Source organism: Salmo salar, chromosome ssa15, assembly GCF_905237065.1.
Source record: "Salmo salar chromosome ssa15, Ssal_v3.1, whole genome shotgun sequence".
In the NCBI taxonomy this organism is placed as follows: domain Eukaryota; kingdom Metazoa; phylum Chordata; class Actinopteri; order Salmoniformes; family Salmonidae; genus Salmo; species Salmo salar.
This window is the reverse complement of record NC_059456.1, coordinates 36756768-36774903: the sequence shown is the minus strand read 5'-3', so window position 1 is coordinate 36774903 and position 18136 is coordinate 36756768. Positions and strand designations below refer to the sequence as shown.

General features: G+C 44.7%; 1 protein-coding gene across 15 annotated transcripts in view; it reads left to right on the top strand.

Annotated features, from left to right (window-relative positions):
* LOC106571359 (band 4.1-like protein 2) overlaps nt 1-18136 on the top strand; it is a 107756-nt gene that overhangs the window by 76362 nt on the left and 13258 nt on the right. For all 15 annotated transcript variants that reach the window (XR_006759162.1, XM_014144362.2, XM_014144361.2 and 12 more), the window contains exons 6-12: nt 4192-4267; nt 7218-7436; nt 8578-8665; nt 9853-10005; nt 10323-10420; nt 12894-13066; nt 15687-15784. Coding sequence is in view for 14 of the 15 variants with exons in the window: in XM_014144362.2 (XP_013999837.2) it covers nt 4192-4267; nt 7218-7436; nt 8578-8665; nt 9853-10005; nt 10323-10420; nt 12894-13066; nt 15687-15784 (905 nt within the window). In the remaining variant the exon portion in view is untranslated. The remainder of the gene's footprint in view (nt 1-4191; nt 4268-7217; nt 7437-8577; nt 8666-9852; nt 10006-10322; nt 10421-12893; nt 13067-15686; nt 15785-18136) is intronic.

The following is an 18136-nucleotide window of genomic DNA, read 5'->3' as shown; positions in this document are numbered from 1 at the left end:
GTCCTGGGAGTGCATTCTGACGAAGACAACAAAAGGTAATCAAACTTTTATAATAGTAAATATGATTATGGTGAGTGCTAAACTTGCCGGGTGTCTAAATAGCTAGCCCGTGATGCCTGGGCTATGTACTTAGAATATTGCAAAATGTGCTTTCACCAAAAGCTATTTTAAAATCGGACATATCGAGTGCATAGAGGAGGTCTGTATCTATAATTCTTAAAATAATTGTTATGCTTTTTGTGAACGTTTATCGTGAGTAATTTAGTAAAATGTTAGCGAATTCCTCCGGAAGTTTGCGAGGGGTATGCTAGTTCTGAACGTCACATGCTAATGTAAAAAGCTGGTTTTTGATATAAATATGAACTTGATTGAACAAAACATGCATGTATTGTATAACATAATGTCCTAGGGTTGTCATCTGATGAAGATCATCAAAGGTTAGTACTGCATTTAGCTGTCTTCTGGGTTTATGTGACATTATATGCTAGCTTGAAAAATGGGTGTCTGATTATTTCTGGCTTGGTACTCTGCTGACATAATCTAATGTTTTGCTTTCGTTGTAAAGCCTTTTTGAAATCGGACAGTGTGGTTAGATTAACGAGAGTCTTGTCTTTAAATAGCTGTAAAATAGTCATATGTTTGAGAAATTGAAGTAATAGGATTTTTAAGGTTTTGAAAATCGCGCCACAGGCTTCAAGTGGCTGTTACGTAGGTGGGACGAATTCGTCCCGCCTAGCCCATAGAGGTTAACAAGATGTAGTCAGTGTTGTTTTATACTGGGATCCTTGATTTGTTTGGCGTGGGCTTCGGCCAAACAGTAGCTTCTTTTGAGTTGTGTTAATAAACGGGGAATTCGTGAACTCAAACCTCTGTCTGGACATTTGTCATGATCTAGCCAGGTCAAATGCTGATGCTCCAGATACTCAACTAGTCTAAAGAAGGCCCGTTTTATTGCTTCTTTAATCAGAACAGCAGTTTTCAGCTGTGCTAACATAATTGCGAAAGGGTTTTCTAATGATCAATTAGCCTATAAAATGATAAACTTGGATTAGCTAACACAACATGCCATTGGAACACAGGAGTGATGGTTGCTGATAATGGGCCTCTGTACGCCTATGTAGATACTCCATAAAAAATCTGCCATTTCCAGCTACAATAGCTATTTACAACATTAACAATGTCTACACTGTATTTCTGATACATTTGATGTTATTTTAATGGACAAAAAATGTGCTTTTCTTTCAAAAACCAGGACATTTCTAAGTGACCCCAAACTTTGAACAGTAGTCTATATCTTTTTTTAATGAATCACATTTTTATTTGGCGTGCCCCCGAACGGCATTGCGCGTTCCCCTGGGGGTATTGCTGCTTGTGGATATGATTCTATGATATGGCACTCCCCTCCCAATTCCATTTCATGCAAGCTGCTGTGCCTGTGTGCCCTGTAATAGCACTCTATGGTGTGTGTGACTGGGGAATGGAGGCTAGCCTATCACATGAATTGAGGCCTCAGCTCAGACCCATTTATCTTCAGCCTGTGACTCAGACTGGAACGTTTCAAGGATAATTGAAAATCGCAAAACAGGCCAGAGATGAGGGGGAGACTGAAATCCCTTGTGCCCATGTCACACCACCACAGCTGACTTCGAAGGTCATCTTTATAAAAACGCTTACTTTGTACGAGTCTGCCCATGAATGCTCACTTAGAAAATTACCCTGATTTCCAAAGCTGTTTCTGTGCTAGTTTTTTACTCTCGGTTTTTGTCCATTCACACCTGAAAAACTACACCTAATCAGACCGTTGAAGATACTGTTCTGCACAGTTTTTCTACTGCTCACACACACACACCATGTTCTTGGACAGATCCTCACATTTTAAGTGCATCAGTCTTTTAAACTGCTCCTTGCTTCCTCAAACGGTCACTGACCTCTCCGCTCGGTCTGGCCATAGGACAATGGCTACAATATGACCACAGTTGTAACAGGAGAGGAACAGTGGCAGTTTAGTTTGTGGGGTCATTTTTGGAATTCCTCTTTAATAACATATCCTGTATCTCATGCCTGCACTAAGCATGTGTGAATTTGGCATGGTTTTCCTTCTTGTGTTTTGTAGATTTAAAAAGAGAGCATTGTTTTGTATGATTTTCTATGAATTCTCGATGTTGTGCAGACTTGAAAAGAGAAGTGAATTCCTCCCCAAATGTAATTTTCTCCGCACAGTCAATGGAATTCCTTCCTTGCCTGGCTCTTCTTCCCTATATTCCTTCTCACGAGGCCTAGGGTTCTGGGAAGAAGGAAAAGCGGAGCCATTCAGTTTTGCAGCAAAACAAATGGCCCCCATGGAATCCCTGTATGATTACTCTGTTCCAGCATACTGTCCAGACCAGATTAAACTCACTCGCCTGCAGCTAGACAGAAAGGACATTACTCTCGCTCTCCACTGATGAGCAGACACAGAAAACCACTTTTTATTATTTCACTCTCTTTCTCTCTTAGCTAGCGGTTGCTAGGTGACAGCCAGCCCTACCCTAATGCTGACGAGGCTCTAGGCATCGCCACATCAAGCCAGTGGTCTGTGACTGGACACACACACAGAGATGAGTAGGTAGTGTGTATTAGCACTGCTAATCCTGTCTCATCTCACATGGCGGCTCTCTTATCGCTGACAACAAAGTATAACATGGAGCCCTGCAAAGGGCTCTTAAGCCCATCTGGCCCCCATCTGACCCCAACACTAGTAGTCTCTATAAAAAGTAGGCTACTACTAGAAAGTAGATTGCTTACCGTAATTTCCGGACTATTAAGCGCACCTGAATATAAGCCGCACCCACTGAATTTAAAAAAATATATATTATTTTGAACATAAATAAGCCGCACATGTCTATAAGCCGCAGGTGCCTACCGGTACATTGAAACAAATTAACTTTACACAGGCTTTAACGAAACACGGCTTGTAACAAAAAATTAAAAAATAGCAGTAAGCTTTAGTTGTCTTTTTGCACTGAGTCAATTCCTCACGCTGCTGTTTCCAACGTCTTATCATCGACTCATTAAGACCAAGCTCCCGTGCAGCAGCTCTATTTCCTTTTCCAACAGCCAGATCAATCGCCTTCAACTTGAAAGCTGCATCATATGCATTTCTCCGTGTCTTTGCCATGATGAGAGTGACAAAATGACTACCGTAATCAGAATGATGGGAAGTTTGAGAGCGCTCGATTTAATCTAAACAGTAAACAAAAAAGTTGTTTGACCTTAACCCGTTGGGCAATTTCATTGGTCTAATGAAAGCTTCATGCCGCCAAAAAACTGAGCTCGTCACAGAATGTGTTTTTTTGAGAAAAAAAAATTTGAAAGCGGGAAAAATCCATATATTAGCCGCGTCATTGTTTAAGCCGCAATGTTCAAAGCGCGGGAAAAAAGTTGCGCCTTATAGTCCGGAATATACGGTATGTAAAAGTGAATCCATATCATGATTTAGTGTTGAAGATTTGACGTTGATTTCAATAACCCCTTTGTGGGAGTTGTTGAATGTGTGGTTCTGAAATGTTCTCTGCTAGCTGGTTGAATCCAAATGTCTATTTTACTGATAAAATCCCCCCAGCGTGTCTAATGATGAATACTCAAAATGGAAAAGGAGTGTAATTTTAAAGGCCTTGTTTCTACTCTGCCATTTTAGATTAGTCTCTATGCACGACCAAATCAAAACGACTCTCCTCAGGCTGGCCCATGTCTTTCCAGGCTTGATAAAACTTCCACTTCAAAGCCTCTCCTCGCGGGTCTTAGCTGTTGTGTAATTGCTTACAGCTGCGCCTTCCCGGTGTGTTCTCTTTCCATCTCCTTTGCCCCCTCTCCCCCCCGTCTCTGATTTCTCTCCCCCACCACACCCATACTCCTTACGGACAGTCGATGAGCACAGCTGTTCGAGCAAGGATGTGTTCTTAGCACATCTGGCTCGGGAAGATTCCACCATCGCTTGTTTTCTTTGTTGGTTATTTGACACTAAACGCATAATTGCCTTCCTCTACATACAGTACAAACGCTCACCCAAATGCTTAGCCGGAGTCTTTTCTTCTAGGCTTGAACACATGTGTCCTGGCGCCTCAGAGGAATGTATAATATGTTGTGTTATGATAATGAAGAATGTATTTCCTTTAGTCTTTAAATCAGATGAGTCCTGTTCTCTCTCCACAGATACCTCCTGGCAGTTAGCGTTCAATGTCAAGTTCTACCCTCCTGATCCATCCCAGCTGACCGAGGATATTACCAGGTATTGTACTGTCCGTTTCATAAGGAAACAAAGGTCAAACAGCCACTCCTTTTGTTTGTGCATTTGATTGTTTGGCTTTATTATGTTAGTCATGTAGCAATGAAATGATCTGCCCAGTTGTGCAAACACAGAATGTATGTATGCTAGAGGTTGACCGATTATGATTTTTCAACGCCGATACCGATTATTGGAGGGCCAGGAGAAAAAAGGCCTATTAACGATTTTAATCGTCCGATTATTATAAATAAAATAATGACAATTACAACAATACTGAATGAACACTTATTTTAACTTAATATAATACATCAATAAAATCTATTTAGCCGCAAATAAATAATGAAACATTTTCAATTTGGTTTAAATAATGAAAAAACAAAGTGTTGGAGAAGAAAGTAAAAGTGCATTATGTGCCATGTAAAAAAAGCTAACGTTTAAGTGCCTTGCTCAGAACATGAGAACATATGAAAGCTGGTGGTTCCTTTTATGAGTCTTCAATATTCCCAGGTAAGACGTTTTAAGTTGTAGTTGTTCTAGGAATTATAGGACTATTTCTCTCTCTACGATTTGTATTTCATATACCTTTGACTATTGGATGTTCTTATAGGCACTTTAGTATTGCCAGTGTAACAGTATAGCTTCCGTCCCTCTCCTCGCTCCTACCTGGGCTCGAACCAGGAACACATCGACAACAGCCACCCTCGAAGCAGCGTTACCCATGCAGAGCAAGGGGAAACAACTACTCCAAGTCTCAGAACGAGTGACGTTTGAAACGCTATTAGCGCGCACCCGGCTAACTAGCTAGCCATTTCACATCGGTTACACCAGCCTTATCTTGGGAGTTGATAGGCTTGAAGTCATAAACGGCGCAATGCATTGCGAAGGGCTGCTGGCAAATGCACGAAAGTGCTATTTTGAATGAACGCTTACGAGCCTGCTGGTGCCTACCGCCGCTCATTCAGACGGCTCTATCAAATCATAGACTTAATTATAACATAATAACACACAGAAACACGAGCCTTAGGTCATTAATATGGTCGAATCCGGAAACCATCACGTTTATTCTTTCAGTGAAATACGGAACCGTTCCGTATTTTACCTAACGGATGGCATCCATAAGTCTAAATGTTCCTGTTACATTGCACAACCTCCAATGTTATGTCATAATTACGTAAAATTCTGGCAAATTAGTTCGCAACGAGCCAGGCGGCCCAAACTGTTGCATATACCCTGATTCTGCGTGCAAGGAACGCAAGAGAACTGACACAAATTCACCTGGTTAATATTGCCTGCTAACCTAGATTTCTTTTAGCTAAATATGCAGGTTTAAAAATAAATACTTCTATGTTTTGATTTTAAGAAAGGCATTTATGTTTATGGTTAGGTACAGTTGTGCAACGATTGTGCTTTTTTTCGCAAATGCGCTTTTGTTAAATCATCCCCCGTTTGGCGAAGTCGGCTGTCTTTGTTAGGAAGAAATAGTCTTCACAGTTCGCAACGAGCCAGGCGGCCCAAACTGCTTCATATACCCTGACTCTGTTTGCAAGAGAAGTGACACATTTTCCCTAGTTAAAAGAAATTCATGTTAGCAGGCAATATTAACTAAATATGCAGGTTTAAAAATTGATGTTTATGGTTAGGTACACGTCGGAGCAAAGACAGTCCTTTTTCGCGAATGCGCACCACATCGATTATATGCAACGCATGACTGGCTAGATAAACTAGTAATATCATCAACCATGTGTAGTTAACTAGTGATTATGATTGATTGATTGTTTTTTATAAGATTAATGCTAGCTAGCAACTTACTTTGGCTTCTTACTGCATTCGCGTAACAGGCAGGCTTCTCGTGGAGTGCAACGTAAAGCAGGTGGTTAGAGCGTTGGACTAGTTAACCATAAGGTTGCATCCCCAAGCTGACAAGGTAAAAATCTGTCGTTCTGCCCCTGAACAAGGGAGTTAACCCACCGTTCCTAGGCCGTCATTGAAAATAAGAATGTGTTCTTAACTGACTTGCCTAGTTAAATAAAGGTCTTATTTTTGGTGGCCAAAAATACCGGTTACCGATTGTTATGAAAACTTGAAATTGGCCCTAATTAATCGGCCATTCCGATTAATCGGTCGACCTTTAATGTATGCCACGCAGGTGGCCCGGAGCAGTCAAAACCTGCAGTCTGTTAAAACGTTGCATTCACACTATTTTGACATCTTTCCACAGTATTTTGTACTCAGGAAATGTAAATAGTTGTTACGGTATGTACAGTACATGTTACTGATTTTCTGCCAGCATGCACACAACTAACACATAAGCAAGCACTGTTATTCACTGTACAACTGTGAATATATAACCCTCTAATCCAGTAAAGGGAGGTGTACTACTGTGCTGCGCAGTAGTTGCACACTGCAGCAGCAACATGCAGTAGACCGCTGGTCGATAAGGTCAGAAGAGCACAGCACGGAGGGGAGATGTCCGTGAGTTCCCCCAGTGTCTCATCACACTCGGCTCTGAGCCCTCAGCAGGATCACTCTGGTCACTCCCTAATCTAACGTAGAATGCCCTCTTTGATCGGCACCCGTCAAAGGTTACAGCAATATCGAATGCAGTGGAGCTGTCTTCACCCTCCAGAGTTTAGTTTCAGCACAGCCCCAGATTCAAGGTCACAGGCAATCATCTCACACACCTACCTCTTTTTTTTCTTTGTGTGCCGTTACCACACACGCTATTTCTGCTGTTGTGAGTCTGCAGGCTGCTGGTGTACTATAAGGCACAGGAAACCGCCCTCACACACACCCCTTTCACTTACTGAATGTCAGATCTGAAGTAGTGGGTTAGTGTCATGATAAACATACAGACCAAGTGTACAAAATCTACTTCATGCCCTTTGATTCCATCTCGCTCGCCTCTCTTTCTCACTCTTTCTTCCCCTCCTCCCATCTCTCCATCTCCCTATAGATATCTCCTGTGCCTTCAGCTCCGGCAGGACATAGCTTCGGGGCGTCTGCCCTGCTCCTTCGTCACCCACTCTCTGCTGGGTTCCTACTCCCTGCAGGCCGAGCTGGGAGACCACGACCCCGATGAGCAACGCCTCGACTACATCAGCGACTTCCAGTTTGCCCCCTCACAGACTAAGGAGATGGAGGAGAAGGTGGTGGAGCTCCACAAAACTCACAGGTCAGGGCCGTGTGGTGTTAAAGGGATAGGTCAGAGAACTATCCCTTTAAAGCAAGCAAGAGGAAGTGACACTCAAATCGCATTTTATTGGTCACATACACATGGTTAGCAGGTGTTAACGCTTGTGCTTCTAGTTCCGACTATGAAGTAATATCTAACAAGTAATCTACCAAATTCACAACAACTACCTTATTCTATTCATCACTTTACATTTGTGTGTATATGTCCATATAAATATATGGATGAGCGATGGCGTGCGGCATAGGAAAGATGGTATAGAGTAATGTAAGATTTGTAAACATTATTAAACTGCCGTTATTTAAGGTGACTAGTGATACCTTTATTAAGTCAATTTATTTACGTGGCCAGCGATTTGGGTCAGTATGTTGGTAGCAGCCTCTCTGTGTTAGTGATGTCTGATGGCCTTGAGATAGAAGCTGTTTTTCAGTCTCTCGGTCCCAGCTTTGATGCACCTGTACTGACCTCGCCTTCTGGATGATAGCGGAGTGAACAGGCAGTGGCTTGGGTGGTTGTTGTCCTTGATGATCTTTTTGGTCTTCCTGGCAGGTAGTTTGGCAGGTAGTTTGCCCCCGGTGATGCGTTGTGCAGACCTCACTACCCTCTGGAGAGCCTAGCGGTTGAGGGCGGTGCAATTGCCGTACCAGGCGGTGATACAGCCTGACAGGATGCTCTCGATTGTGCATCTGTAAAAGTTTGTGGGTTTTTGGTGACAAGACAAATTTCTTCACCACGCTGTCTGTGTGGGTGGACCATTTCAGTTTGTCTGTGACGTGTACACCGAGGAACTTAAAACTTTACAACTTCTCCACTACTGTCCCGTTGATGTGGATGGGGGGGTGCTTCCTCTGCTGTTTCCTGTAGTCCACAATCATCTCGTCTTCTGACATTGAAGTCCTCACTGAAGGGGCCTCTTTAAAACCACCCGGCTTTGGGGACTGGGGAAAGACACCTGTGTAGAAATTAGATTGAAAATGACCCCTGTCCTGTACTAAACCCTGTGATTATCATATTTTGAATTCCTTGTTTTCAGCACCTGCCATTTATCTATTGATTTATCATTGACTTGAACTTTTCACCTCTGTTTGTTTTGGATTGTTCTTTGTTTTGTCTACCATTCTAGGGGGATGACTCCTGCTCAAGCAGATACCCAGTTCTTAGAAAATGCCAAGAAGTTGTCGATGTACGGTGTCGATCTCCACCATGCCAAGGTGACTGACACACGGCCCCAGGCACTGGGTTTTGAAATGTCCAATCCAACCAGAAATTATGTTTAAGAAATCACTCCTGTATACATTTTTTTGGAAATACATTTTTGATATTTATAAAATGCCCTGCGATGAGAAAATGTCAACCTCATAGCCGTAAAAAATATGATTGAACTGTAAGTTCTTAACAAGGAGGCATAGCCTACTGGTCACTATCCAAACTTAGTAATTTGTCAAGGAACTGTTCTCCTATGCTCCATTCTTTGTGTATGGAAGTCTGTTGAAACGCCTGTGAGAGCACACAGGACTCAGGGAGGCTCCTTTGATGTAGTGTGCAGTGAGGGGAAGAAAGAGGCAGGCAGAAAACACAAAGCCAAAGCAGAAGTGCATCAGCTGTACAAATACATGTGGTGGAGCCGGAGCTCTTTTCACTGGGCCGTCTGCATGGGAACAGCCCTGTGGAATGAACCCTTCTCTCTCCCGGTGGACTGAACATTGGTTGAAAATACTCCCAGAAATGTTCTGTTGGTCTAGAGCACAGAGGGGTATGGCGAGCGAGGGGGACCGCGAGCGAGGGGGACCGACCGAGAGAGAGAGAGAGAGAGAGAGATCAGTGACAGATCAGTGACAGATCAGTGACCTCTTAGTGCAGATCCCAACCGTCATAAATCAGTGAGAAAAGTGCATGTCAGGCCCTTATGTCCTCTCTCTCTTTTGGTAGGTAGACAGCCACGTACAAGGGTTGTGTGGAGAAGCATGTCATGGCCATGTGGAGTGAGAGGGGGTGGTTAAAAACCATGCATTGGTGTCTAATAGTTGCCATGCCCATCAGCGGCAATGGATTTTCCTCCTCGTTTTACAGTTGAATACACAAATCAATAGCCACTCAGTATCAAACTATCCATATGTCCCGGACTTAAAAGACCCTTTATGGCGTCATGCAAGTTCGATAACAACATTACCATTGAGTGGGATGAGTGGTTATGGTGGGATGATTGAATATCCAGCCTTATTCAATTGTATGTAATATGTAATCTTATTCCATTGTGAGCCTTGGCAATATTATAAATCTTCTGGACTGAAATCTGAGAACGTTGTCTCTATCCATGTTGTCTGTACTGCTGCAAACGTGACTATGTTCATTATACTTTGCTGAACTGTTGCTTTGGCTGTTGTCTTTGTGTCTGAAGGACTCTGAGGGAGTGGACATCATGTTGGGAGTGTGTGCCAATGGCCTGCTGATCTACAAAGACCGACTCCGGATAAACCGCTTTGCCTGGCCAAAAATCCTCAAGATCTCCTACAAACGTAGCAACTTCTATATCAAAATCAGGCCGGGAGAGGTACAGAACTGCACCGGCCTCAGAGGAAAAACAAGACATTTCCACATTTTACTCTTGTCCTTTCCAAAACCCACTCCAGAGATCAGCTGTAGGAAAGAGACTTCGTCATTGAGCCAAATACTGACAATGTTAGGACATGGTTTGATTGTGGAGATGGAAATGCTGACATTTAGGTATTTCTTTCTCAAGGCCCAATTCAAACTAGTTTTGTAGAAGGGGGGGGGTTGGTCCATACCTCGTTTTTTGTGGAGCATATGTTTTCTAACTTGGCTACTTCTAGTACTCGGGGGAACTCATCTATATACTCTGTCTTCCAGACGGAGCAGTTTGAGAGCACCGTGGGCTTCAAGCTGCCCAACCACCGCTCTGCCAAGAGGGTCTGGAAGGTCTGCGTGGAGAATCACACCTTCTTCAGGTAACAATCACACTCTCAGCTCCCATGTCAACGACACCAACATAGGTTTAACCTCAAACTCACTGCATCAGACTTGTTAGGTCCTCTGAAGTCTGATGTTTTTGAATGATTGCACCTTTCATTAAAGTGTTCTGTTCTACCTTGCAACTTTATCTATAGGCCCTTTCTAACCTGTTGACTGTGAAATATGTGTAGAAGCTAACACAGTTAGTCCAAGCCCATGTCAGTGGAGAGTGTTAAATGGTCCCCAACCCTATGCACTTATTTGTTCAGGCAGCTTCTCTGTCCGAGGCTTAAAGCCATGGCCATTGTCATGCGCTTAAACTCTCTCTTTAGCTTCCACTCTGCAGGGCTGTATCATTAAGGAAGCAAGTGTCCCTAGTTTTTGCCTCAGCCAGCACCATCTTCAGATTAGCCTTGACGTCGGTAGCCCTGCCCCCTGGTAAACAATGTATGATTGCTGGATGATTCTTTTCAAGTCTAATATTGTGGGTAATGGAGTCGCCAATAACTAGGGTTTTCAATTTGTCAGAGCTAATGGTGGGAGGCTTCGGCAGCTCAGACCCCGTAACGGGAGGAGGAGAGAGCTGAGAAGCCTCGGCCTTTGACTCCGACTCATTGCTTTGTGGCGAAAACCAGTTGAAAGTTTCTATCGGCTGAATGATCGACACCGATTTCAGCGTGCCGACAATATTTATTTCCAGAAGCTGTGGGGACTGCAGGGGGATTAACACTACCTGTATTTATTGGTGGCACAGATGCAGCATCATCCTGTCCTACACTTAAATTGCCCTTGCCTAACGATTAGCGTCCCAAGCCCGGCTTGCAACTCTGCAATCCTCACCATAAGGTGATAGTAATCCTGTATATTAAGAGTACAGCGACTGCAATGACAAGGAATTATGTTACTTAGTTTTTTTTGTTGCCCGGAGGAGGTCCTGCAGATCTATGTCCAGATAAAGCATCCGGGGTGAAAAAGTTTAATAAAAAAAGTTGTGTGAGTGCAAAACTAAGACCTTGGTAAACTTGTTAAGTACAGAGTTTGATGAAATACTTAAAAGTAAAAAGCAAAAAACGTTTGGCAGGTAGCCAAGTAGCAACAAACGGTACAGCAGTATGGAGACAATGCGGAAGTGTGTTCCATCACTTAATAATTCCCACCTGCTGCGCCTCGCATTATTTGACCGTTCGTAAGAGGATTGTCGGCACACGCCAAATTGAAACCAGATACAGCATGGAGATCCTCGGCTGTTTAATCGAGTTCTGTTATTCTTGGCACGGACAACGAGGAGGGGAGCCACAGCCTCAACAAACACAAAGAAAAATCACTCACTGCCTTCAACCCAACCAGTAATATCCCAAAGCCCTGTAGCGCCCCTCTTTCTCCTCTCATTCAGATCCTCTGTGTGCTAAAGCAACTCCTAGTAATGACTGTCCTTAATCTGTCAAATTTGAATTTCAAACACCGCCATCCACTTTAATGGTCTTGTACACTGATATCAATACCAATGAGGGCTTTTAAATTGTCCCGCTTATTAGCAATTTGGTCCAAAGAGCGGATTTTCTTGGACTGTGTTGTGAGGGCATGATGTCATGACAGACCCAGGCCGTCCCTGGGATGGAGAAGTCATGCTTGGATGCTGAGATCATAATGGGATCCAGACACCCTGACATCCCAGCAGCACACCTAGGGCCAGTGTGTTTAAATGGGGTTGAAATCAGCCTTGGCCTGCATGCCCCTGGGTTAAACAACAGAACAGAGCTCTTCCTAGTCTGCCTGTATAACAGCAGAGAGCAGAGCCTTGGAGAGGACCCCAGTATGGCTTAACTTGACACCACTAGAAAGATGCCAGAGACATCTGGACCCCCCCCCAGCCTGCCGCTCCCTCAGGCTGGGCACATACATGTGTGTGTGTGTGTGATCTCTGAGTGAGGGGCCCTGCAAAGCAAATGGGGGGGAGCTGGGTGGACAGGAATGCCCTGTTTCCATGGGAGATTAAGGATAGGGGCAGGGATGATTTTGAATATCTAGCCCCAAACACAGCTGTTACGCAGAGCCAGCGAAGGAGAATAGGAGACCACTTGCTGTTCGCCGCCCAGAGTTTGACAGGGTTTACAACTCATGTTCACTTACGGTCGCTGACAAACAATGAGAATATTGAACGGATCCATTTTACCTAGGTCTTCATGACTCATCCATAATCTCTCTATTTACACACAGAGATAGCTAGGATTATCACTTCCGTCTCAGTGGTTAGCCTAGGTCACAGGCAGGACATTTTTATTTTTTTATGATTAAAAAAATATAGTACTCAATATAGTACTCTTTATCTATATAGCCTCACTGTCATCCAGTAAACTGAAATAACATATCCACATGGAGTTTACACACTGCACCAAATACTGTATATGATACAGTATTTGTTTGTTTTCAGAATAGTTTAATCTTATTTTGGTCCTATTCTCGCTCCAGGTTGATGACTCCAGAAGCGCCCGCTAAAGCCAAGTTCCTCACACTGGGCTCCAAGTTCCGCTACAGTGGGCGGACCCAGGCCCAAACACGACAGGCCAGCACCCTCATCGACAGGCCGGCACCCTACTTTGAGCGCACCTCCAGCAAGCGCATCTCACGAAGCCTGGATGGAGGTAGGCAGTGGCACTAGACAACACACATACAGTTGGGATTTGGGTTGATGTGTTGTTATGCCCAGTGCCCATGTAACCGATGTGAAATGGCTAGTTAGTTAGCGGTGGTGCGCACTAATAGCATTTCAATCAGTGACGTCACTCACTCTGAGACGAAGTAGGGTTTCCCCTTGCATCGCAAGGGCCGTGGCTTTTGTGGCGCGATGGGTAACGATGCTTCGTGGGTGTCAGTTGTTGATGTGTGCAAGGGTCCCTGGTTCGAGCCCAGGTTGGGGCGAAGAGAGGGACTGAACCTACACAGTTACACCCACTACCTTGGACTATGGGCAGCGCTGGTATTCTGGTAATGAGTACAGTATGAGTCAGTTAGCTGTCTCTGCAGGCGAGGAGATGAGTGTTACTCAGTGGAGCATAGCCTCTGATCCTGGCCTACACTAGCAGCAGGTCTCTTTGTGATCATGAGAGGGTTCTCATTCAGTCAGCTTAGTGCAGACAACATAGGGGGGCCGTCACAGAACCACAGGCTACCTCAGCCTTGCCATCAAAGAGACATTTAGATAAACTGCTGAAGAAACACTCAGAAAACAGCAAGCGAGAGAAGTAGAGAAAGTAACAAAGGACCCGCAGGATCAGAGGAAAACCATTACCGTGAGATGTACAGAAACGGCCCCGTTCAGATGTCACTCGGAACAACGCTCATCAACATGCCTCAGCATGCATTCTGTTCCCCCGCCAACCATTAAAGTTTAGAGGGAACAAACCACTATCCTCCTAGTTTTAGTCAGCTCAAACTGTCTGGTGAGCTGAACTATGCTGGTCTTGCATTTAGTCAAACATGTTACAATGACTGGGGATGAACATTCCTATAGCCTACCATGAGGCTATTTCTCTCTTCCAAGTGTTTTTGGAAGAACCATTTTGCAGTGTCCTGTACAACGTCAGCCAGTGTTTAGCTGTAGGCATGACATATTCCTTCACTGTCATTGCTATTGGCTATATACAGGAAATGGCTCCAACATCTGTTTCCCTTTGTTGGAACTTTGGGAAGGACTGTGGGTGAAACTTGACTCATTCTTCTTGACCAGGGGATTTCAATGTGTTTCTATGGCTAGACCCGGGCTGTATACATTACATTGTACATTTAACATGGGAAAGAAACAGTGCCACTAAAACGTTAACAAGCATGAAGGATGTTCTCAGGCCAAGGCCCATGTGAATTTGTAAGCCTATTTTCCACCATAAAAGCATTCTAGAAATTGCTCTGAGCAAAACCTAGTGTCTTTGCGTGACATGGGGAATTAGACTAAATTACAGTAATACTGGAATGGCCCGGCTGCTATGCAGATAAATGCAGGTGATGGTGTAGCTGAAAGTGAAATAGTAATTAAATGGCGAAGCTTGAAAATGTACAGTGCCTCTGACAAAGATTAGTGTGTTATATTGACTGTTCAGTTTTTTGCTTCCAACTTCAGCAGCACAAATCTAGGAGGAGAATCCTAGATGAACATGAGTCACATAAGGAATGCTGATCACGATACTTTACGTTGCCATGAATGGCCTACAATAACATTTAGCAAGATGAGGGCTTTCACCTTTCTTCCCCCTCTGTCTAGCTTGTAAATCTAGGATAACTCAATCAAAAGTCCCAAATACCCCATGTGTACTATGGCCGGGCCATTCATTATTAAAGGGTTACTCGACTCAATCCAGCTGTGGGCTAACCTGGCCTGCTCTGGAATCCCTTTTCTTTGCTTCCTCACTCCTTCTTTCCCCTCCTGTATGTAGGGCCTCTCTGAGCCTCTTGATCATTCATCAGCCCAATGCAGTGTACTATTAATTCCCTCGCCTTCCTCTGTAGTAGAGGGATAAATAAGAAGAGGGCGGGAGGGAACCATTTTGTTTTCCGTCTGGCCAGCCGTGGAGACTTCGCTCTCTCTGCTCTGGCCCCTGACTAGGCCCCCTAGAGCTTCAGATACAGTCACAGCAGGTGTGAGACTGGGACTCTGAGACGGGGCTAGCTGAGGAGAATTTGGTCCTGGTCTCTGGATAAATCCCTCCCTCCCCTCCCAACACATGGCACAACAATACAGGGAGTGGCGGCAGTGCTGTGGGTGGCATGGTCAGTTACTAATGATATCAGGTTCCATATCAAACCCTTACTACTAAACCTCAAGAATCCATGACTACACCACACCGCTGTGTGTGTTGGCACTGCTAAATACACTACTGTACACTACGGCTAGCATGACATGTCAATCATTACTGTAGTTTCACATAGACCGAGCATTTAGCCAAAGAACTGATCCTGTGTAATTTCTCTAACCTCTTTCCATCTGAATAGCTATTGGACATAGGCATTTGCTATACCAAAACAAATAGCCATGTCTGGTATGTACTATGAATCCATGCAATTATGGTCTTATCTCATCCACAATAGGCGGTTACATTTTATTTGTATTTTTTTCATATGGTCCAGATTAAACTGTGCTCTGGGGTTAGAGCGCCCTCTGCTGGCCAGGCGTTGACATTGGCATGATGTGCTGAATTGTGCATAAATGAATGGAGAATATGAATGTTATATAAAGCTTGGATATGTGTCGTCTTGTCTGTGCCCCTTCAGCTCCAGTGATCAACGTGATCGAGGCCCAGGACTCGGCCCCCACCCCTGTGGGGAACGGCAGGGAGCCTGGCTTGGAACTCTCCTCTGACTCCTCCAAGGTGAGAGAGGAGGGAACGGGATGATTTAACTCAATCTCTTGTCTTTCAAGGAAGAACCAAACATCAGACATCCTGTTGTTGAACTGGAAATTAATAGTCTGTCTGACTAATGCCTAATGATTTTGTCTCAAAGAAACTCAATTCATTGTCTACTGTCTAGCTTAGTATAACTAGCTTCTTGTTCTGTTTGTTAGATTTATTGACTTAATCTTGGTTTTGTCACCCCCCCCCTACTGTAGCACTGTGGAGTTGAATTAGAAAGAGATATAGGATGACATTCTGAATTAGCCAGAGATATAGGATGACATTCTGAACTGTCTGAACTTGCTCGGCGGATGTTGTCCTGCCATGGTCAGGGAAGATTTCTGGTTCTCTAGGGGGTTTACCTAGAAGTAAAAATTAAGGGGACAGGGCTTAAAAGTAATAGTTTTGAATTCAAATTGAATGAGAACAACCGGAGTATAACTGTGCTGTATCTCTAACTCAATCACAAAGACCTTCCTGTTTTTGGGTTGCTTTAGATTCTTCCCCTTCCTGTCATCTACTCTGACTTCTCTCTGCATCTGTCCACTAGTGTTCTCAGTTCTGATCCTGTTGTTGTAGAATGAGCTTGACCCTCCTCCCCCAGCTCCTCCTGGACCACCCCCTGACCTTTGACCCCTGACCTCTCACTGCCCCCACTACGTGACCTCTTGTCTGCACCCGTGTTACTCTGCTGCACCCCTGACCTGACACGTCTCACTAATGGTGTTTCTTTCTCCCCTCTTTTCCTGCGCACACTTTCCTCGTACCGTTTTATCATTTTTCACACACATTTGTTTCTTCTTCTCTTGGTTGTGATTATTGCTTGTGTTTTTCCTCCTCACCGCTTCCTTCCCCGCATGGTGTCTACATGTGGCCTTCTCTCTCTTTCTCTGTATGGGGGAAACAACGGGTTAATCAGTCAATCTTCATGTTCCCCCTGTCCTTATCCTCCTCCAACTCATCCCTCCCTCCCATCCTGGACACCATCTCTGAGCTAGACGTTCTGTCTGACATCTCGGAGGACGACCCCCTGTCCTGGGTCCAGCTAGATGGGGACGGGGACTACCCGGGTATTTGGGATCCTGATTTTACCCCCCAGCAGCATGCAGACAGTTTGGCTGCAACAGGGCACTACCATCACCAGCCTCTAGAGGCCTTTCCTCCACCCTCCCCCCTGGCCTGTAACTCAGAGCCCCAGGAAGGGTTACCTGTCCAGGCCAAGGATGCGGCTCAGTCCAGTCTGGGTTTCTCCCTGCTGGGGATGTTGATGGGCCTGGGCCTCCTGCCCTTCTCTCTGCTGGACGAGGATGGCTACCTCTGCTTTCCCAGCCTGCCCCAGGACTGTGCTGCCTGCTTGATCCCCTCAGGGCTGCAGCGCTACCTGCCCCTCTCCTCCCCCTCCCTGGTGCCCTCATTCATGTTCATCTTGGCTTTGCTGCTGTCTGCCTCCCAGTCCCTGGCTCTGGCCTTCCTCCTGCCCCTGGCCCTGGCCCTGTCGCTCTGCTACCTGGAGCATAAGGCACCTGTCCCCGCTCATGCCTCTGTGGCCACACCCTGCTCAGATACACACACTTCCCTGCTGCAGGAAGAGCTGTGTGACCCCGCTGCCTAAATGTCACCATCTCACCACCCCCCTGCTTCTGTCAGCTCCTCCCACCCCTCACCTTAGCCAGCACGTGTTTGTTCTGCACTCCCTCCATCCCCGTTACGTTTCACTCTCCCTTTTCCTTTCTTAAAACCCTTGATTTTCTGTATAAAATGACTAAATAGAATTTAAATCTTTCGCTATGCTTTAGAGATCTTAAATGAGTTCTTAAGAACTAATCACACTTATTGTACCAGTATTGGCTGCTCTGTCATAAAAATAATTTAAACCTTTTTAGTCCATAATGATATTTCTTAATCCTGTGTCCCCATCTGTTTGGCTGTAAATGCCTTAGTCATAAACAGGTAGATTAACAGTGTGTATATATAGCTCTTTTTTCAAGTTAGTTTTGCCCTATAAGGACGTCATTGCCTGTTGCACCCCCTGTCCCGTTCAGTGTTATTAGTCGCCATTTAGTACACCAGAGTTTCTGACATTTAGTACACCAGAGTTTCTGACATTTAGTACACCAGAGTTTCTGACATTTAGTACACCAGAGTTTCTGACATTTAGGCAACAATAAGAAACATAAAGTAGGTAATGACAGATGATGCAAAACAGTTGAATCAGCTCTACACAGAAAAATGACCAGTATCCCGAGGCCAGCATGTGCATCGCCCCCATCTCATGTCTCACTCTCATGTGGGCAGAGCCTGGGCGCTCCTCCCTCTGTCACATGGCAT